The sequence below is a fragment of the Engystomops pustulosus genome, chromosome 1 (genome assembly GCF_040894005.1).
Source record: "Engystomops pustulosus chromosome 1, aEngPut4.maternal, whole genome shotgun sequence".
In the NCBI taxonomy this organism is placed as follows: Eukaryota; Metazoa; Chordata; class Amphibia; order Anura; family Leptodactylidae; genus Engystomops; species Engystomops pustulosus.
The window spans coordinates 99,395,135-99,415,022 of record NC_092411.1 but is presented as its reverse complement, the minus strand read 5'-3'; the positions used below and the strand labels follow the sequence as shown (position 1 = coordinate 99,415,022).

General features: G+C 42.9%; 1 protein-coding gene across 1 annotated transcript; it reads left to right on the top strand.

The window, feature by feature from the left end:
- Window positions 1-532: 532 nt before the first annotated feature.
- LOC140117329 (olfactory receptor 6J1-like) lies at window positions 533-13,114 on the top strand. Its single transcript, XM_072133962.1, has 2 exons — window positions 533-1,301; window positions 13,014-13,114. Exons 1-2 carry the CDS (start codon window positions 533-535, stop codon window positions 13,112-13,114), a joined length of 870 nt encoding a protein of 289 aa, XP_071990063.1.
- Window positions 13,115-19,888: the final 6,774 nt, after the last annotated feature.

Sequence of the window (19,888 nt, the reverse complement as noted above, 5' to 3'; positions counted from 1 at the left end):
AAAGTTATGGGGGGGGCAAATGTGTTAAAACTCATTTCCCATAATTTTGAAAATGTTATACAACTTTCCCTTTGTAACAGTTTTAATAAGCTTCACCTTTGAGCTTTCACAAATTTGGTCTATTATATATTAAACTAAACTGCAGCTTCATATTTATAGACGTAATAAAATATGATAGATCCTCTTATTATGAAGACAATATGGTTCTGTGATTCTTGAGATCAGTGTTTTAATTACATGTACAGTATTAATTATCCTGGTAATACATAACAAAAGATCTGGTAACTGAGCCTTAAAAGTTACACAATTCTGTTAAAGATTAAAAAATCCAATCCTTGTGTAATATTGGGAGAGACAAAAATCGATTGGTACTTATTCTGAAAAATACAGGAGTCAGAAGTAAGCTTTCCTCATATAACAATTTATCTAATGATTTCTATCTCTCACCATTTTAAGTTTCAAGAGTAATTTCCTGTTTTTTTAGTCTTCCGACAAAACCGTCCAACACGGACAACTGTGAAGCCAAATCTCGATGAAAATGTTGAACTCCACTAGTATTATTCTTCTTGCAGAATTCCATTATTATGGATCACTTAGGATCACTATTTTCTTCCTCCTCCTGGTCTCATACTTGATCACTTTGATCGGAAATATTCTCATTATAACTACAATCTTGGGAAATCGTACTCTCCATACTCCCATGTATTTCTTTCTTTCTAATCTTTCCATAGTAGAAATATTTGTCACTTCCACAGTCACACCAAAGTTTCTTTCCATAATTGGATTTGGAAACCGTGAAATCTCCCACTGGGGTTGCTATTTCCAGTGTTATTTCTACTTTGTCTTAGCTTCTGTTGATTTTCTTCTTCTGGCTGTTATGGCTTTTGATAGGTATGTAGCAATATGTCAACCTTTAAATTATGTTACTGTGATGAACAATAGGTTATGCATCTTCTTCACTGTATTTTCTTGGTTATTTGGCTTTGTAGACACTTTACCTACAACTATTATTACTTACAACATACCAATTTGTCGTCCCAAAGTTATTGACCATTTTTTTTGTGACATTGGTCCAATTCTAAAACTTGCCTGTGGGGACACTAGCCTTATAAAACTTCTAATTCTCATAGCTTCTTCGCTAACTGTTCTCGGATCACTTGTATGTATTGCAATATCCTATACACTCATTATCATAGCCATTTTTAATATAAAGTCAGGTGGACAGCGATGGAAGACTTTTTCAACCTGTTCTTCCCACCTTATCCTTGTTTTCATATTCTATTCAGGCTCAGTCCTCATGTGTTTGCGTTCTGTTAAGGGATTTATCTTTGACTTTAAAGGGGTATTCCAGGAATCAGCATAATTCATATACAAGTGGGCACTCAAAATATAAGCTAATGTGTAATTAGTTGTTATTTAAAATTTTGCTCCCCTTAGCAGAAAATGCTGGTGAAATAGACTGTAATGAAGAATTAAAATGCTACCGGCCCTTTAATCAGTCCGTTAATTTCCTCCGCGCGGTCCGTCGCAGAAAAGAAGATGGCCGCTGGTCACATGTCCACATCACATGTCCTGTACCTGCCTGGGCAGGGTCATGTGATCACCACTACGTTTGGCTGTAGTCGGTTGGTTGCAGTGCATCCAGTATGATCAGTGTTGTGGTGATGGCAGTTACACATCATTACTATGGTAACAGAGCAAGAAAACCTGTTACATCATCACTGTTAGCAGAGCATAAGTGGTAGGAGGAGTTACTGAGAACTAAAGAATCATGGAACTTGTAGTTTCCAGTGGCGGCCATCTTAGTGATAACTCCACCTACTTTAAAGAGGCCCTAAATTTTGTAAATCATAAAATCATATTATTTTAGCTCCGTTTTGTGACTAATTACATTGAGTATTGCTGTATTAATTTATTTATATCATCAAGGGTTTTTGTGTCAGACAATCATATTCCCGGAATACCCCTTTAACAGATTGGCAGTTGTACTAAACACAATAATAACACCCATGCTGAACCCTTTCATCTATACATTAAGAAACAGACAAGTAAAACAGGCCATAAAAGGATATTTTAACAGGAGCTAGAATTATTGTTATCTATACCTTTTTTTGTAAATGTACAATAGTAGTTCTTTTAAGCAGGCACATAAAAATGTGGATTTTTTAAAATTAAAACATGTTATGCACAGTTTGTATTAACATTACTAAAATAAATGTGTTTCTATTCAAAGGTTCTGTTGCAGAACAAGCAGTTAACTCTTTGGGGGATTTTATCATATGCTGGCATATCATGCACCAGCGTATGATGTTTCTCTCACCCTCCTGTAGTCCATCAAACAATCACACACATGTAAATATAAAAATTTAATTGTTCTGGGTTTATAGTAAGCAATTTAGTAAACAACAATTATTAAAAGACATCTAGCATCAGATTCACTGATAGTAGATGATTACTAATCACCTGGCCATCCAGTCATGCTTTGCTGGAATCTGCTTTTGTTATTAACTGGAATGGCTGCATTTTTCGGAAAAAAAAAACCTTTTCTGTTATTCCTGCCAGCATTTAACGGGGCTTATTTACTAAGGGTCCCGCAATTGCATTTCTGTCGGGTTTTCCAACATTTTCAGGATCGCGCCAATGAGACAGGGGATTGTGATGCATGGGATCGGATTTTGGCACACTAGTGCCTGGTTTCATGCGACAGAAATCGGGGGCGGGCCGTCGGACAATCTGACTGATTCAGACGGAGCGCAGGATTTAACATATAAAATGTGTCGCAAAATCAAGCACTTACATCCACCGGAAAAGGTGAACTCCGGCGGACCTGATCAGGGAAGAGACACATGCAGGAAATCGGGTGCACAATCTTCTTGAATCGCGGCACATGTGCATTCTGGTCAGTTATTGCACTTTCATGGATCGCGCAGGACAGGTAAGTAAATGTGCCCCAGTATGTTCACTCTCCCGGCCCTGCTTTGTGCCGCCTACAGTGTTTGCAGAGTTTGACATCACTTGCTCTCTGCAAATCTTGTGCATTCACATTTCTACAGGCAGCAGAGCTGCCTAAGTTGCAGTGAGCACTGCGTCAGCCAAACATGATGGGAAGGGGAGGTAGTAGTACAGTAGTAATCATCCACCATCCATGCATCCATGGTGGATGTCTTTTAATTAACTCATGATTTTATATACAGATGTCTGCTATACCATGCCTCTTCATGAACTTATCTACATATAATGCCATCCCTGCTATGCAGAACCCCCCTTTTGAAATTATATAAAGCATCCCAAATCCCCTACTATTAGGTGACACCTCTCCTACTTACACAAGACTGTAACATGGTCAGTATTTTGCATCAGCATTTGTAAGCAAAATTAAGAAACGGATCCAACAGAGAAAACACATAATTGAAAGATTTGAACAAATTCTGTGCTTAGGATAAATTGCTGATTTGGGATTTAAAATACTGATGCAAAATACTGTCCAGTGTGAAAATCACTTAAGGCTAAATTAACATCTGTATTTGGAAAGTTCTATTATACCTTTCCATTATTTATAGCAGACAAGATAAAGTGATAATTACCACATAATTTATTTGATGTAAATAATGCAGTGTAAAAGATTAGGGGGAATCTGTGGGGAACAGAAGAACTCCTATTCACCTACATCATTTAGGTTTCAGGAAGGTCTGAAATATCTGAAAAACACAGTGTTAATAAGTGCAGATTTCCACATGGACCTAAGTGGAAGATATTATACCTGCTATTATACCATACAGGGTTATTAATCTGCATCTATAGAGGTCAGTTTAAACGTTTCAGGATTTTTTCAGTTCTTTCTGATTCTTTACAACCATTTCTTTCTATCAAATGTATCTAAAGATGTGGTTTGTGTTTAATCTATTGCCACAGAGATGTAAAGATCTGCACAGGAACTAAAGGTACATGTTGGTCCCCAAAATGTTTACTAAATTAGTAATTGATGTCTTTTTTATTCATTTTTCTATGATAGTTCATATTATTTCAACTGCTGGATAACATTTTGTAGTGGGTAAAGGGGATTTAACCCCTTTACGAAATATTATGTATTACTACGTCATATGCTGGCTGGGGGAGAGCTCACAGGCTGAATCCTCTCCATACCAGGTGGGCTTTTGCTGCATATTGCAACCATTTAAATGACACTGGGAATGCAGCCGGAGTCAATTAAATCCTGGCGGCGCGTGGGCACTAGAGATGAGCGAACATACGTCCGTTGCTCGGACAAATACTTCGCCCGCTCGAGAAAATGGCATCTCCCGCCGTTGTGATTTTTGGCGGCCAGAAACAGAGCCAATCACAAGCCAGGAGACTCTGCACTCCACCCAGCATGACGTGGTACCCTTACACATCGATAGCAGTGGTTGGCTGGCCTGATCAGGTGACCCTGGAATAGACTAGCCCCTGCTCGCATCATTCTCTGTCTGGATGCCGCTAGGGAGAGAGCTGCTGCTGGCCAGGGAAAGCGTTAGGCTGTTCTATTAGAATAGTGTTAGGCAGCAGTGATTCTACAAGAACCCAACAGCCCTTCTTAGGGCTACAATAACGTTTTATTTTACTTTTTTTTGGTTTGCCTGTGGCTGGGCTTGCTGCCATTAGTAGTGCAGCTAGTACCATATTGTGAGTAATTTGCAGGGAGACTTGCGACCGTTGTGTTTAGCTCTTAGTGACACACATATCCACCTCAAACACAGAAGTGGGACAATTTATTAGGGGTTTGATTTGAATTAGGCACAGTCTGCTGATTTATTTTTTTTTACGTTTATTTCTTTTTAGAACTTAAAGTAATCTGGCAAAGCAGTGTGCTTTCAGTGTAGGCTAGAAAATAGCCATAGGAGAACCCCAACGGCTTACTTAGGCCTACAATAGCATTATATTTTACTTTTTTTTGGTTTCCTTGTGGCTGGGCTTGCTGGCATTAGTAGTGCAGCTAGTACCATATTGTGAGGAATTTGCTGGGAGACTTGTGACCGTTGTGTTTAGCTCTTAGTGACACACATCTCCACCTCAAACACCAAAGTGGGACAATTTATTAGGGGTTTGATTTGAATTAGGCACAGTCTGCTGATTTATTTTTTTTTACATTTATTTCTTTTTATAACTCAAAGTCATCAGGCACAGCACAAAGCCCAGTTTTGTGCTGTCAGTGTAGGTTAGAAACTAGCCATAGCAATAGGATAGCATCGTTTTGTTTAAAAAAATAAAATAAAATAAATAAACACAAAAAAAAAACAATTTAAAGTTTACACTTTAATTTGGAAAATGTTTAACCCGAGGGCTAGGGGTAGAGGACGAGGGCGTGGACGTGGGCGTCCAACTACTGCAGGGGTCGGAGGCCGTGGTCCTGGGCGGGGTGAGACACCACCTGCTGATGAGGGTGCAGGAGAACGCCGCAGAGCTACACTCTCTAGGTTCATCATGTCTCAAGTTACTTGGACTCATGGTAGAGCACTGTTGAGGCCAGAACAGTGCGAAGAGGTGATGTTGTGGATTGCAGACAATGCTTCTAGCCATTTATCCACCAGTCAGTCTTCCATGCAGTCCACCCATGTCACCGAAATCAGCAGTCCTCCGGCTCCTCCACCTCAGCCTCCTTCCCCCCAGTCTGCCCCCTCCCAGCAAAATTTGGCATTTGAACCGGCATACTCTGAGGAACTGTTTTCTGGACCCTTCCCACAGTCACAAACCAGTTGTCCGGTTGCTGCTGAGCTATTTTCCGATGCCCAGGTTTTCCACCGGTCGCAGTCTTTGGGTGATGATGACATTATTGACGTAGTGGAAGAAGTGTGTAAAGAAGTGTCGGACGATGAGGAGACACGGTTGTCAGACAGTGGTGAAGTTGGTATCAGGGCAAGAAGTCCGAAGGGGGAGCAGACTAAGGGATCGGAGGATGATGAGGTGACAGACCCAAGCTGGGTTGATAGGCCGGGTGAACACAGTGCTTCTGAGACGGAAGCGAGTCCTATAGCAGAACAGGTTGGAAGAGGCAGTGGTGGGGCCAGACGGAGAGGCAGGGCCAGAGCTGGTGCATCAGCGCCAAATGTTTCCCATAGTCAAGCTCCCGTGGCGAGGGCTAGATTTTCAGAAGTCTGGAGGTTCTTTAAAGAAACACCGGATGACTGACGGACTGTGGTGTGCAACCTGTGCCAAACCAGGATCAGCCGGGGTTCCACAACTACTAACTTAACTACCACCAGTATGCGCAGGCATATGAATGCTAAACACCCCACTGAATGGCACCAAGCCCGTTCACCTCCGGCCGGGCACACCACTGCTCCTTCCCCTGTGTCATCTGCTAGTCAGTCCCCTGCCCAGGACCCCGGCCCAAACACCTCCCGTGCGAAAACCCCATCTTCGCCTCCACGATCCTCCACAGCATCCACCAGCGTTCAGCTCTCCATACTCCAAAGGGTGGAGCGCAAAAGGAAGTATAGAGCAACCCACCCACACGCCCAAGCCCTCAACGTCCACATCTCCAATGTGCTTAGCCTGGAGATGCTGCCCTATAGGCTGGTAGAGACCTAGGCCTTTCGAAACCTCATGGCGGCGGCCGCTCCTCGGTATTTGGTCCCCAGCCGCCACTACGTTTCCCGATGTGCCGTCCCAGCCCTGCACAAGCACGTGTCAGAGAACATCATCCGTGCCCTGACCAACGTCGTTTCTGACAAGGTCCACCTGACCACGGACACGTGGAGGAGTGCTGCCGGGCAGGGCCACTATATATCGCTGACGGCACATTGGGTTAACTTGGTGGAGGCTGGGACCGAGTCTGACCCTGCGTCTGGTCATATACTAGATTGCGGGGCCTACCTCGGTCCAGCTCTCAAAGGCCTACTATGCCTCCTCCTCCTCCGAATTACCATCCGTGGACATGGCGCCATCAGTCCGTAGCTCTAGGCACAGCAGCAGTGCCATCGCTAAGCGACAGCAGGCGGTGCTCAAACTGCTGAGCCTAGGCGATAAAAGGCACACCGCCCAAGAGCTATTACAGGGCATCACGGCGCAGACTGATCTGTGGCTGGCACCGCTGAACCTGAAGCCAGGCGTGGTTGTGTGTGACAACGGCCGTAACCTGGTGGCGGCTCTGCAACTCAGCAGACTGACACGTGCCATGCCTGGCCCATGTGTTAAATCTCATAGTTCAGCGTTTCCTCAAGACATACCCCAATCTGTCTGATTTGCTCACGAAGGTGCGCTGCATCTGTGCGCATTTCAGGAAGTCCAGCACAGATGCTGCCACTCTCAGGGCAGCGCAGCACCGCCTCCAACTGCCCACTCACCGACTGTTGTGCGTCATGCCCACGAGGTGGAATTCAACATTAACCATGTTATCCAGAGTTTACCAGCAGCGCAGAGCGATTGTAGACTGCCAGATGTCAACTTCCACCAGAACTGGTAGTCAGGTCAGTCAGCTTTATCAAGTCTACAATGAGGAGTGGACGTGGATGTCTGATATCTGTCAGGTGCTGAGTAACTTTGAGGAGTCAACACAGATGGTCAGTAGCGATGCCGCCATCATCAGCCTCACCATCCCGCTGCTTGGCCTGTTGAAAAACTCTCTGGCCAGCATGAAGTCAGAATCGTTGCGCTCGTCACAAGAGACTGGGGAAGAAGATTCCCTTGTTGATAGCCAAAGCACCCTCGGGTCTGTTTCTCAGCGCATATCGGAGGAGGTGGAGGAGGATGAGGAGGAAGCGGAGGAGAATGTTGGTGAAACAGAAGAGTGGAGCATTGCTCAGACCTTCACTGTTCAGCGTGTATGGGCAGAAGAAGAGGAGTTGGAGGAGTTGGAGGAGGAGGAGATGGACAGTCATGCCAGTGAGGGGAGTGAATTCTTGCGAGTTGGGACTCTGGCGCATATGACAGATTTCATGCTAGGCTGCCTTTCCCGTGACCCTCGCATTCAAAGAATTTATTCCAGCACCGATTACTGGGTATTCACTCTCTTGGACCCACGGTACAAGCAAAATCTTTCCACTCTCATCCCTGGAGAGGAAAGGAGTGTGAGAATGCATGAATACCAGCAGGCCCTGGTGCACAAGCTGAAACACTATTTCCCTTCTGACAGCGCTAGCGGCAGAGTGCGTACTTCTGCGGGACAAGTAGCGAGGGAGAGTAGGCGAGCAGGCAGCTTGTCCAGCACTGGCAGGGGTACACTTTACAAGACCTTTGCCAGTTTTATGTCACCCCAGCAAGACACTGTCACCTGTCCCCAGTCTCGGCAGAGTAGGGCTGAACCTTACAGAAAGATGGTGAGGGAGTAAGTAGCTGACCATACCATCGTCCTAAAAGATCACACAGCTCCCTACAACTACTGGGTTTCAAAGCTGGACATGTGGAACGAACTGGCATTGTACGCCTTGGAAGTTCTTGCCTGCCCTGCCGCTAGCGTGTTGTCCGAGCGGGTTTTCAGTGCAGCTGGTGGCATCATCACCGATAAGCGTACATGCCTGTCGACTGACAGCGCTGACAGGCTGACGCTTATCAAGATGAATAAAGCCTGGATTTCTAAGGATTTCCATTCTCCACCAGGTGAAGGAAGCTCAACCTGAATAATTTATGCACTTTCCTCCTCATTTTCCTCCTTCTCCTCCTCTTTGTACACTAAAGCAGAGGAAACTGGCTATTTTTTGCCAGGGCCAACTGGCTCTAGCTATAGTACTCTATGTATTTAATTTTTCTGGAGGGCCACCTACCCGGTCCTCTGATTTAAACAATTTTTGGGAGCGCCACATACAGGCACTCAATCTATTTAATTTTTCTGGAGGACCACCTACCTGCTCCTCTGGTTTGAAAACTTTTTTGGACTGCCACATACAGGCACTATCCAAATTAAATTGTCTCCATAGCAGCCTCCACACATCGTCTTTTTAGCTGCCTCCACACGTTGTCTCCATTGCTACCTCCACACGTCATCTCTATAGCTGCCTCCATACCTCGTCCCCTTTTCAAACGAGCTGTGTCAGGCAGAATTTTGGGTTGTTTTCATGACTTCCACATCAAACTTGTTAACTTTGTCGCCACCCTGCTGTGTTATCCACAAAATATACTGGCAAACTTTTATCATTTACCGATATTATTTCAGCACTTCATGCGCATCTGTTTACATTCCCCTCACCCGCCATAACCCAAACTTATAAGAACACTACTACACTTGATCTTATACAAAAGGTTCTTAGAAGTGCTGTTTGGGGAGGAGCCGAGAGACTGGGGCTTGGATAGGCGAAAGCACGCCTGGCAGCGGACCGCCAGCTCCATCCCAAGATCCAACTAACATAGTTTTAACTGCAGCACCTTTAATCTACTACTACTTTACTGCCTCCATACATCGTCCCCTTATCAAACGAGCTGTGTCAGGCAGAATTTTAGGGTGTTTCACTAGATACATAATGGAACTCGGCCCATCTGTCGCCGCTATGCTGGAGACCTGAAGTTGCAATCATAGCAGCGCAATATGGATGCCCCATACTGTCGCTCTTAATCATGGAACCATTTACGAAAAAACAATTAAAAATAGAACCGCTATGCTATTCCATTATTCCTAGGTGAAATATTCAAATTACCCCGCCTGCTTTGAAAATTATAATTTTTTCAAAGTAAACGCTGTTGGCCCCCAGTCCCATTTTGGGTGGGGAGGAGCCGAGAGACAGGGGCTTGGACAGGCGAAAGCTCGCCTGGCAGCGGACCGCCAGCTCCATCCCAAGATTAGGCATATATATATACAGCATCCCCTTATCAAACGAGCTGTGTCAGGCAGAATTTTCAGATGTTTCACAGATACATAATGGAACTCGGCCCATCTGTCGCCGCCATGCTGGAGACCTGAAGTTTCATTCATAGAAGCGCAATGTGGATGCCCCATACTGTCACTCTTAATCATGGAAGTCGTCTCCATGGCTGCCTCCACATGTCGTCCCCTTATCAAACGAGCTGTGTCAGGCTCATTTTTCGGGTGTTTCACCAGATACGTTATGGAACTTGGTCACTATGTCGCCACCATGCTGTGTTATCGACTAAATATACCGTCAACCTTTTGTTCACATAGGAAATAATTTCAGCGCTTCTTTCTCACCTCCTTTGGTTCCTCTATGCCACCCATTGGTTTGAAGCCTGAGTCCATTTAGGGTATGTCGCCATGACACTCTCTAGCCTGCCGCTGCCTCTGCATGCCGTCCCCTATAGTGTCAGGGTCAATTATTGGATGTTTTAGATGCTAACTAGCCTCATTCGGTCACTCTGTCATGGTCATGCTGTTGCCCATAATTTTGGCATAATGGTGCGATTAAGCAGCCCCAGAGGCATCCATGTATGCTGCCCCTGCTGTTTCCTGTCCATTCCCATGGTGTTTACATCCTTTTCTGAGGTTTCCAGGTGTTTGGCCAAGCTTCCCTGTGCAGACCCTTGGTCCCCTTGAAAAATGCTCGAGTCTCCCATTGATTTCAATGGGGCTCATTATTCAAGACGAGCACTCGAGCATCGGGAAAAGTTTGTCTCAAATAACGAGCACCCGAGCATTTTAGTGCTCGCTCATCTCTAAATCTCATTAATTAGCTAAAAACCCACTAAAGGGCATCTTATTTCGCAAAAAATAAGCCATTAAATGTCCAAATTGCCAAAAAGTCAATAGCCTTTAAAAGGTTACAATGCAAATCTGGTTTGAATGGTGCAACTTTGTGGATCATCCTGGTATTTTATATAATGAGAAAGTGTAAAAAAAAATTACCTGCATTTAGCCAAAAAATTTCAAAATGATTCAAATCATAAAATAAATAAAGGGTTAACAAACTTCATAAAAGTTATTTTACTTACCGTGAGGGGTCTAGATTCTATAATGGGTTAGTTTATGCAGTTTTACTATCATTTAGGCCTTTCAAAGTGACTGGAAAGGTCTTTCAAAACTATGATTTAGCGTTTTTATGAAAATGTAACTGATAAGGTTCTTGGCCTCAAAACATTCTAAAAAATGAGAGGATGCATAAAAATCCATGTCAACAAAAAGCAGACATTCGATAATTGTTAGTTATTAAGTTATTTTGCAATTATGACTGTGTTGAAAAAGTAGAAAATTCTAAATTTTGAAAATCAAGACTTTTTCCTCTTTTTTCATAAAAAAAGCAAAACATATCATAAAAATTTTTCAATTAACGGTAATAAAAATGTGGTGTCATGAAAAAACAATTTCAAAATCACCTGGATGCAATAAGTTTTAACAACTTATAATTGCATATGTAAGATTTGAAAAAATGGGCTTTGTCAGGAAGGTGAAATGTTGCTTTAGGGGTTAAAGGGGTTAAATTTAAAATCAGTTCGTTAACCAAAAGCAGTAGTGGATTATAATATAGGCTGTTTGGGCTGTAGTCTCCAGACCACCCACCAAATGTTATACTAAGAAGAACCTTGACCAATGAAATCCTCAAACATTTGTATCATGACCACGGATGCCCCTGCGACCCATATCCTGGGTCACAGGTGCACCCGGCCCCTTGCCCCGTAGAACATCATGCCATACAGAGATTCCTGGGCTTTGCAAATTATTACCAGCAATTCATTCCACACTTCTTTTCTGTAAGATGTAAGAGGAAAGAAGAGGCGCAGCTATCGTGTGATATCGTTTGACACATTGGTAAAGGTATAAGTCAGGACTCACCTTGATTCAGATGATATAAGCGTGTAGCGATATGGATGAACACAGCTGCCGATGGATCCCGGAACGATGTAAAGATATGATATTACCCGAAAGAATGGTTGGGATGGCGCTGCACATAAGATTCACGCGGAGGTCCGATTTGATAAAGGAATCCGCTTTATTGTTAAAACATAGGACGCGACGCGTTTCAGCCCCGGACCGGGGCTTTCATCAGGCATGATACACAGTGAACAATAAACATGTTATATCCTGTCGTTTGACTGGGAACCCGGAAGTACGTGTGAGTGCTCACATGGGTTACCGGGGGTCAAAGTTCAGGGGTTTTCCCGTTCATGTACAGGATTCTTCTTAAACAAATAGTTTCAATAAATAGACAGTTAATATAATATAAAAACATTGCTGTGAGATAATATCAATACTGCATATATATATGTCACTTTGTACAAAATAAAAATACTGGTGGTAATGATAAAAGACATGCCGTAATCAAATAGAGAATAAATGAATGCGTACAATCCAACTAATGCAACATGGGGAAAAAGTATATCTTTTACAATATGATTAAGAGAAGAATCAGATCCTTACTTGGAAGTGATCTATGCGCATAGTGCATTATCTCCGAGACTGATGACAGGAGAACTGCAGAACACAGAGGGACAAACCCAGAAAGCAAACTGAAAATAGGACGCAGCTGCTGGACCACAGTCCGTCGCGAGGAGGAATTGAGCACCGATCAGCAGCACAGTGAGCCGCCCAGAAGGTGAATGATACCTCATTTTTTTAATATTATTATTAATAAGGGTAAACAAACAGAATCACTGGTGGGAGAGCAGGGGGCCCGGGAGATAGATAACCTCATTTAATCCGTGTGGGCTCAACGTATTGAGCTTATATGTCCAGTAAGATTCCCTGCGATTAAGGGTTTTTATACGAGCCGGAACATTTTCTGCTATTTGCTCAATTGGGGTGACTTTTATGCAGGAAAAATCACCTCCATGTATCAGAGTGATATGTTTAGAGAGGCTCTGTTTCAAAAAACCAATTTTGGTTTTATGTCTATTCCCACATATTGATGGCCACATAAGCAATCGACCAGATATATGACAAAGCTGGATGAACAGGAAAGATCATTTTTTATTTTAAATGTCTCTCCAGTGTTTTTAGAGGTAAATGTTGTTGCAACGTTGTTGATGGTGTCACAGCACAAAGTTTGTGTTTGCACTTGGTGACACCCGAAATGTCAGAGCTGCGGATATGTGTATCCTTGTTATTCACTTTTAATCTGCTTTGTGCAATCAAGTTTTTTATTGCTGTGGCTTTCCTAAAGGTGATCATTGGCTGTCTGGGGAGTATGTTCTGAAGGACCGGGAAAAGCTGTTGATCCCAGACTCTGGCCTCCGGCGGCAGAGGAAACATTCTCTGAACTAATGTGGCTGGGCATCCTGGGGTGCAGCACTCTGTAGCCCTCATTTCCCGTTACTATTGGTGGACAGATCTGGTCCAAGACGTACGGGATTTTGTGGGTTCCTGTGCTCATAATAAGCCATCTGGCCTCAAACCCGCTGGTCTCCTGATGCCGTTGCCTATACCCAGCTGCCAGTGGACTCACATGGCCATGGACTTTGTCACTGACCTTCCCTCTTCCTCTGGGAATACCATCATCTGGGTGGTAACAGACCAGTTCTCCTAAATGTCCCATTTTGTCCCACTGCCAGGTCTCCCATCTGCTCCTTGCTTTGCAGCCTGTTCTTCACTCACATCTTACGGCTTCATGGTCTCCCCCTGCATAATGTTTCCGACTGTGGGGTCCAGTTTATTTCCTGATTCTGGTGTTCTGTGCCGCCAACTTCAGATGAAATTGTACTTCTCTTCTGCGTATCACCCTCAGTCTAATGGACAAGTCGAGAGGTTTAATCAGATACTAGGCTTTTATCTCTGCCATTTTGTTTCTGCCTTACAGGATGGCTGGTCCACTCTCCTGCCATGGGCAGAGTTCTCCTACAACTCCCTGGATTCTGAGTCTGCCAGTGCCACTCCTTTCTTTGTTGTATACGCGAGGCATCCACGTCCACCCGTCTCCATGTCTGCTTATGCTCCTACTGCGGAATAGTAGGTAGAAGACCTTAAATCCATCTGGGAACAGACTTGTCAGTCTCTGCTTCAGGCGTCCGTCCACACCAAAACTCTGGCTGACAAAAAAGGCAGGCCTACTCCCGTCTTCTCTCCAGGAGACAAAGTGTGGCTGTCCACCAGGCATGTTCAGTTGAAGATCCCCAGTTACAAACTGGGTCCCCTTTTCATAGGTCCATTTGAGGTGTTACAGTGCATTAATCCAGTGGCATATAAGCTCTGCCTTCCTCCCACCATGCACTTCCTAAATTCTTGCCCCTTCCTGTGTCCCCTGCCGGATCGTTGTTCCTCGTAGCCTTAGACAAAGCTTTCCTGATGCCCTGACTTCCTTTTGTGACCTTGATTCCATTCCTGACCTTACTCCTGTGCTGGCCATTCTGACTTTCTGCTATGTCCCCGACTCCAAATCCATGCTGCCTATCCTCACCTTCTGCTACGTCCCTAATTCCGATTCTGTGCTCCCTGTCTCGACCTCCATGAGTTTTCCTGAGGATTCTGTACAACGCCTTGGCTATCACCGCAAACAAAGTTGTGCCTGTAGAAGGACCTGGTGGTATCACGCCACAAGTCCAACTCGCTTTGAGGAGGGGTCTGGAGAAAACTGGGTACCACTTAGATTCCGGTCCCAGGTGACGGCTTACGTCATCATCCGTGGTGGTCCAGAAGATCCACTACCTCCGATGCTGACAATATGCTCCTGCTTTTAACCCCTTACCGACACACACCGTTTGTATAGGTTTTAATTTCTGTACATGTATGAAAACATTATAAAACCTATAAAAATTTGTTATCCCTGTGATTTCACCGACTTAAGGAATAAAGTAGACTTGTAATTTGGGGTGCACAGTGAATGCTGTAAAATTCAAGCCCACAACAAAATGACGCAAATGCATTTTTTCACATTTTCACTGCATTTGAAATTTTTTTCCCGCTTCCCAGTACACGACATGGAAAATGAAATACCATCACTATGAAGTGCAATTTGATATACAGAAAATAAGCCCTCTCAGAGCTCTTTATGTGTAAAAAGAAAAAAGTTATAGATTTTTGAAGGAGGGGTGTGAAAAAAGGAAATGAAAAAAAAAGGGCCAGGTCGTTAAGAGGAGCCTGAAAGTGCAGATTGAAAGGAGGCAAAAAGTATACTTCCTCAATTTCCCAAGAAGCTTGATTCCAGTATCATATGTAAGAAGTCAATTCCAGATTTGAAGTGCTTAAATATTCAGAGAGCCCAAGGCCCATGGCAGTCTTAATAAACCCCTAACAAAAGACAAGGGGGCTTATTTACTAAGTTTCCGGGGATCGCACTTTCATTGTATTTTCAACATTTTTGGGATTTGCGCAGCTGGGACAGGTATGCAACACGCTACCGGATTTTGGCGCATCGGCGCTGGCTTTCATGCAACAGAGGGGCCTGCCGGCGGACGGTCCAACTGATTCGGAAGGAACGTGGGAATTTAACATTCAAATTGTGTTGCATCCAATGCACTTAAGTACATACACTGAGAAGAAGATGATGAACTCCAGGAGACCTGAGCGGAGAATCAACACATTCGATTTGCAGGATATCGGGCACACAATCTTTGTGAATCGCGGCAAAGTTCATTCTCGTCGGACAACGCACAGCGTGGATCGCCAAAGACCGAGTAAGTAAATGTGCCCCAATATTTTCAATTAAAAATGTGTGAAAAATGCACATATAAGGGTATAAGGTGGCACCTTTCAAACCAACCGAAGAAATATTGACAAAAAAAGAAAACTAGCTGCTTCTTACTAAAGTCTTGGGGTCATCAATAGAGATGGGAGAGTTTAAAAAAAATGTGATTTGCTGAGTCCGCAGAATTCTCCCCAAAATTTATTTCGACCTGAATCGAATCATGGCAAATCACGTAAAAAAAACTGGTATTTTCTGGCTGCAGAGAGCCTGTAGGGTGTTGTAAAACGTTGTGCCATGCTCAAATATGCACAGGGAGCGTGGTTCGGTCTTCAAACAATACTGTGTTTTAATATCACACGCACATGAAAGCCGCTGCTCTTAGAATCGCTTCACTCTTCAATTCCATGGGCACTTACAGTAGACAAATTGACCAAATAAGTGAAGCGGGAACAAAGCCTGACAAGGTAACGTCTTTGCCAGCTTGTAAGGAATGAGCTGAGGGCCAAGATCCCACTAAAACATCAAAGAGTGCACCTTTTTACACTGACATCAGATGATTCCATAGATTAAGAAATTTTCTGTTAAACACTGATACATGTAGAACCCCCCCCCCCCCCCAAAAAAAGAGTGAAGAGGATGTTGGCAGTAATTTTGCATTGACGTCACTGATCATTTTGCCCTTCTTTTTATCAGTCAGTGTCCACTTTCAATCAATCAATAATCCATCAGTATTGCTAAAGCCAAATCTAAACAGGAGTTGATCCAAAACAGAGATGACCAGTAAATGGGATATTTGCATGTCCTCTATGTTCTGCTTTAGGCTATCAATCCTGAAGCTTTTCGTTCCGTCAGATGAAATGAAGGGGGAAAACCAAACATAGTGGTAACGTCATAGAGTGGTTGAGGGTGAAAACAGCATTATAGAAATTACAGGGTGTTCTAGGGAGACAGCGGTCAGTTGGCAGCAGTATGAGTAGGCCGAGGGGGACACAATGATACAGTGTGGAGGTGGCAGCAACCTGGTAAGCCACAGAGTGGCAAGATGACAGAGTTCGGTGGTGGTGGCAGCAGCATGAGGTCAGAGAGTAGCACAATGACGAATTTTGCAGGTGGCAGGAACATAGTGGGCCACAGAGTGGCACAATGACAAAGTGTGGCTGCAGCAGCAGGAGGTCAAAAAGTGGCACAAAAACACAGTGGGGCAGATTTACTTACCCGGTCCATTCGCGATCCTGCGGCGTGTTCTCTGTGGTGGATTCTGGCAATTCTGCGCGTTCTGGCGATTTGGGTCGCTGCTGTGCTGAACTCCGCCGAGGTCCGCCGGAGTTCACGATCCTACCCTGGTTTTCGTTCGGCCACGCCCCCCGATTTCCGTCGCGTGCATGCCGCCGCTGATGCGACACAATTCGATTGCGTGCGCCAAAAACCCGGGGAAATTTAGGGAAAATCGTCGCAAATCGGAAAAATTAGGGTAACCAGCCGTAAAAACGCGATTCGGGCCCTTAGTAAATGACCCCCAGTGTGTGTAGGTGGGCGGCAGCAGTAGCAGCAGCATGAGTCCAGAGAGGCGAACACACAGACTCTTGGCTGGGGTTGTTAGATCTCATTTGTGAGAAAGTGGATGACCTAGTCAATCAATTGAGAACCTTTCGGTTGTTCATCAACACATTGGCGCTAGATGACACCGTCAGTTCTGGCCTTCTTTAGTCAGCTCTGCTGCGATGTCCGCTTACTGTGCTGCGACCTGTGCCTGCTCCACCTGCCACATACCTCGGCTTATACTCTGGTCGGCTTATACTCGAGTATATACGGTATGTTGATTTGACACAGATTTCTTGATAGCAACAAAAAATAATTGAAATTTGGGGAATATAGAACCCCAAAAACTGACACCCTGGACTTTGAGCAAAAATCACTCCATCAATTATGTGGTTTTGATGCAGATTTTTCTATATCTACTTAAGCAACAAAAAGAATTAAAATTTGGGGAATACAGAACCATAAAAACTGACACCTAAGACTTTGAAAAAAAAACACTCCAGCAACTATTTGAATTTGACACAGATTTCTTGATATCAACTTTAGCAGTAAAAAAGAATTGAAATTTGGGGTGCACAGATCCCCCAAAACGGACACTCCGGACTTTGAGCAAAGATCACACTAACAGTTACTGAGTGCAGCTAGATGCTAGAGACAGCACATGCACTGTGAAATGATGGGATTGCAAATGGCCGTTTCTATAGGGCTGTGACATCACATAAGCCTGGCGGTTGCTGATTGACTTATATTTCTGCACATGTGATCAAGGGTGTTCCTTTCTTCTTCCCAGAGTTCTCATGTAACACGTTGTGCTAGCGGCCATTTTGCTAGTAAAGCAGGGGAAAAAAATTAGTTCCCACAAATCACCGTAAACTTCGGATTCGTACAGAACCTAAGTTTCTCTGAAACTCTAAACAAATTCCGGTAGAATCGATTCACCCATCTCTAGTCATGTATTTGGTGCACATAAGCACCAATCCTTATCGTTAGTTAGTGGCTCAAAATGACAAAGTCTTCCACCCCTATAGCTACACCTCTGAGTTATATACAGATTGTCCATTCCGTGTATCATATTCTCAATAAAAGGACCATCAAAAAGGAATTCAGTACCATAATATCTATATCTATAAAAGTGTCTTGTATCAATTATTTTACAATAGGATCTCTTAACACAACTCAAAAATATCTAGATGATTCCACACAGAATTAAAATCTTTGAGGAATAACTTGCTGGCGCTGATCATCCCCAGGTATAAAATATTCATCCTCAGTGGATGTATTAATATGGTATAAATATATCTATCATAAACAGTTTGAAAATTATTGATATTGCAGATTGAGGCAACAAACACAAATTTACCATGGAAATCCATATAGGAAGATCAATGTATTCTCTTTTAAGAAGACTGCTATCACTGACATAGGTCAAGTTTTTGTTTGATGCCTCCATAACAGGCTTGTTTCATGTAGTCTGTTACTCTACTGAGATTTTATAACACAATGCTGTAAATGCTCTTTATAGTTGAGATTTTACTGCAAAGGTCTTTAATAAAAATATAATTATTTTGGAGCATATGTTGAATTTGTTTGTACCGTGACAGCTGGTGGTTCTGTACAAATAACACTTTTTTCATTGAGAAAGTGTGGCCATTCAACTTTATAAAAAAGAATGTGTTGTACATATTCAAATAATTGTGAAAATGTGAGCTGTCTCCATAATAGCCTACAGTAAACTTAATTAACTGACAGAAAAGCTTTTGGATTGCCATATTCTACATTTTACATTGGATGTCATTTTACTTTTTACTTAACAAATGTTAAACTTGTATCTAAAAATTCATACAATCACAAAATTATGGGGGACAAATGTGTTTAAACTTGTAACATAGAAAAGGAAGCAGTTGGTTATAGAAACTAATTCCAGCTCTGAAATTCCCAGATGTAGTTTTGAAAATGTAAGCACCACTTTTCCTTTACAGCAATTTTGTTAAAATTCACCAATGGTTTTTCAAAAAATTGGTTTACTGTATAGGAAAATAAACTACAGCTTCATTTTTAGAGGTGTAATACAAATGCGATACATTCTCTTACAGTGCACACAATACATTTTTGTGATTCTGGAGATCAGTATTTTAATGACATGTACAGTATTAGTTATCCTGGTTATACATAACTAAAGATCTGGTAACTGAGCCCTAAAACTTACCCAGTTCCTTCAATGATAATAAAAAATCCAATCCTTGTATACTAGTAAGAGAGACAAAAATCAATTGGTATCTATTCTGAAAAATTTATGATGAGTCAGAAGTAAACTTTCCTCATATAATAATATTTCTCTCTTTCATCATTTTAAGTTTCAAGAATAATTTCCTGTTATTTTAGTCTTCCGAAGGACATAACAGAGACCACTGTGAAACTAACCCTTAATAAAAATGTTGAACTCCACTAGTATTATTCTTCTTGCAGAATTCCATTATTATGGATCTCTTCGGATCACTATTTTCTTCCTTCTCTTATTTACATACTTGATCACTTTGGCTGGAAATATTCTCATTATAACTACTATATTTCGACACCAGAGTCTCCACACTCCCATGTATTTCTTTCTTTCCAACTTGTCCATTGTAGAAATATTTGCCACTACAACGGTCACACCAAAATTTCTTTCCATTATTGGATTTGGAAATCGTGAAATCTCCCACTGGGGTTGCTATTTCTACTTTGTTTTAGGTTCTGTTGATTTTCTTCTTCTGGCTGTTATGGCTTTTGATCGGTATGTAGCAATATGTCAACCTTTAAATTATGTTACTGTGATGAACAATAGGTTATGCATCTTCTTTGCTGTATTTTCTTGGCTATTTGGCTTTGTAGATACTTTA

Coding starts and splice junctions, on each gene's coding strand:
- LOC140117329 (XM_072133962.1), top strand. CDS start 533: ATGAAAATGTTGAACTCCACTAGTATTATTCTTCTTGCAGAATTCCAT. Junction 1,302..13,013: donor TTCAGGCTCAGTCCTCATGT/GTTTGCGTTCTG, acceptor GCTTTCCTAAAG/GTGATCATTGGCTGTCTGGG.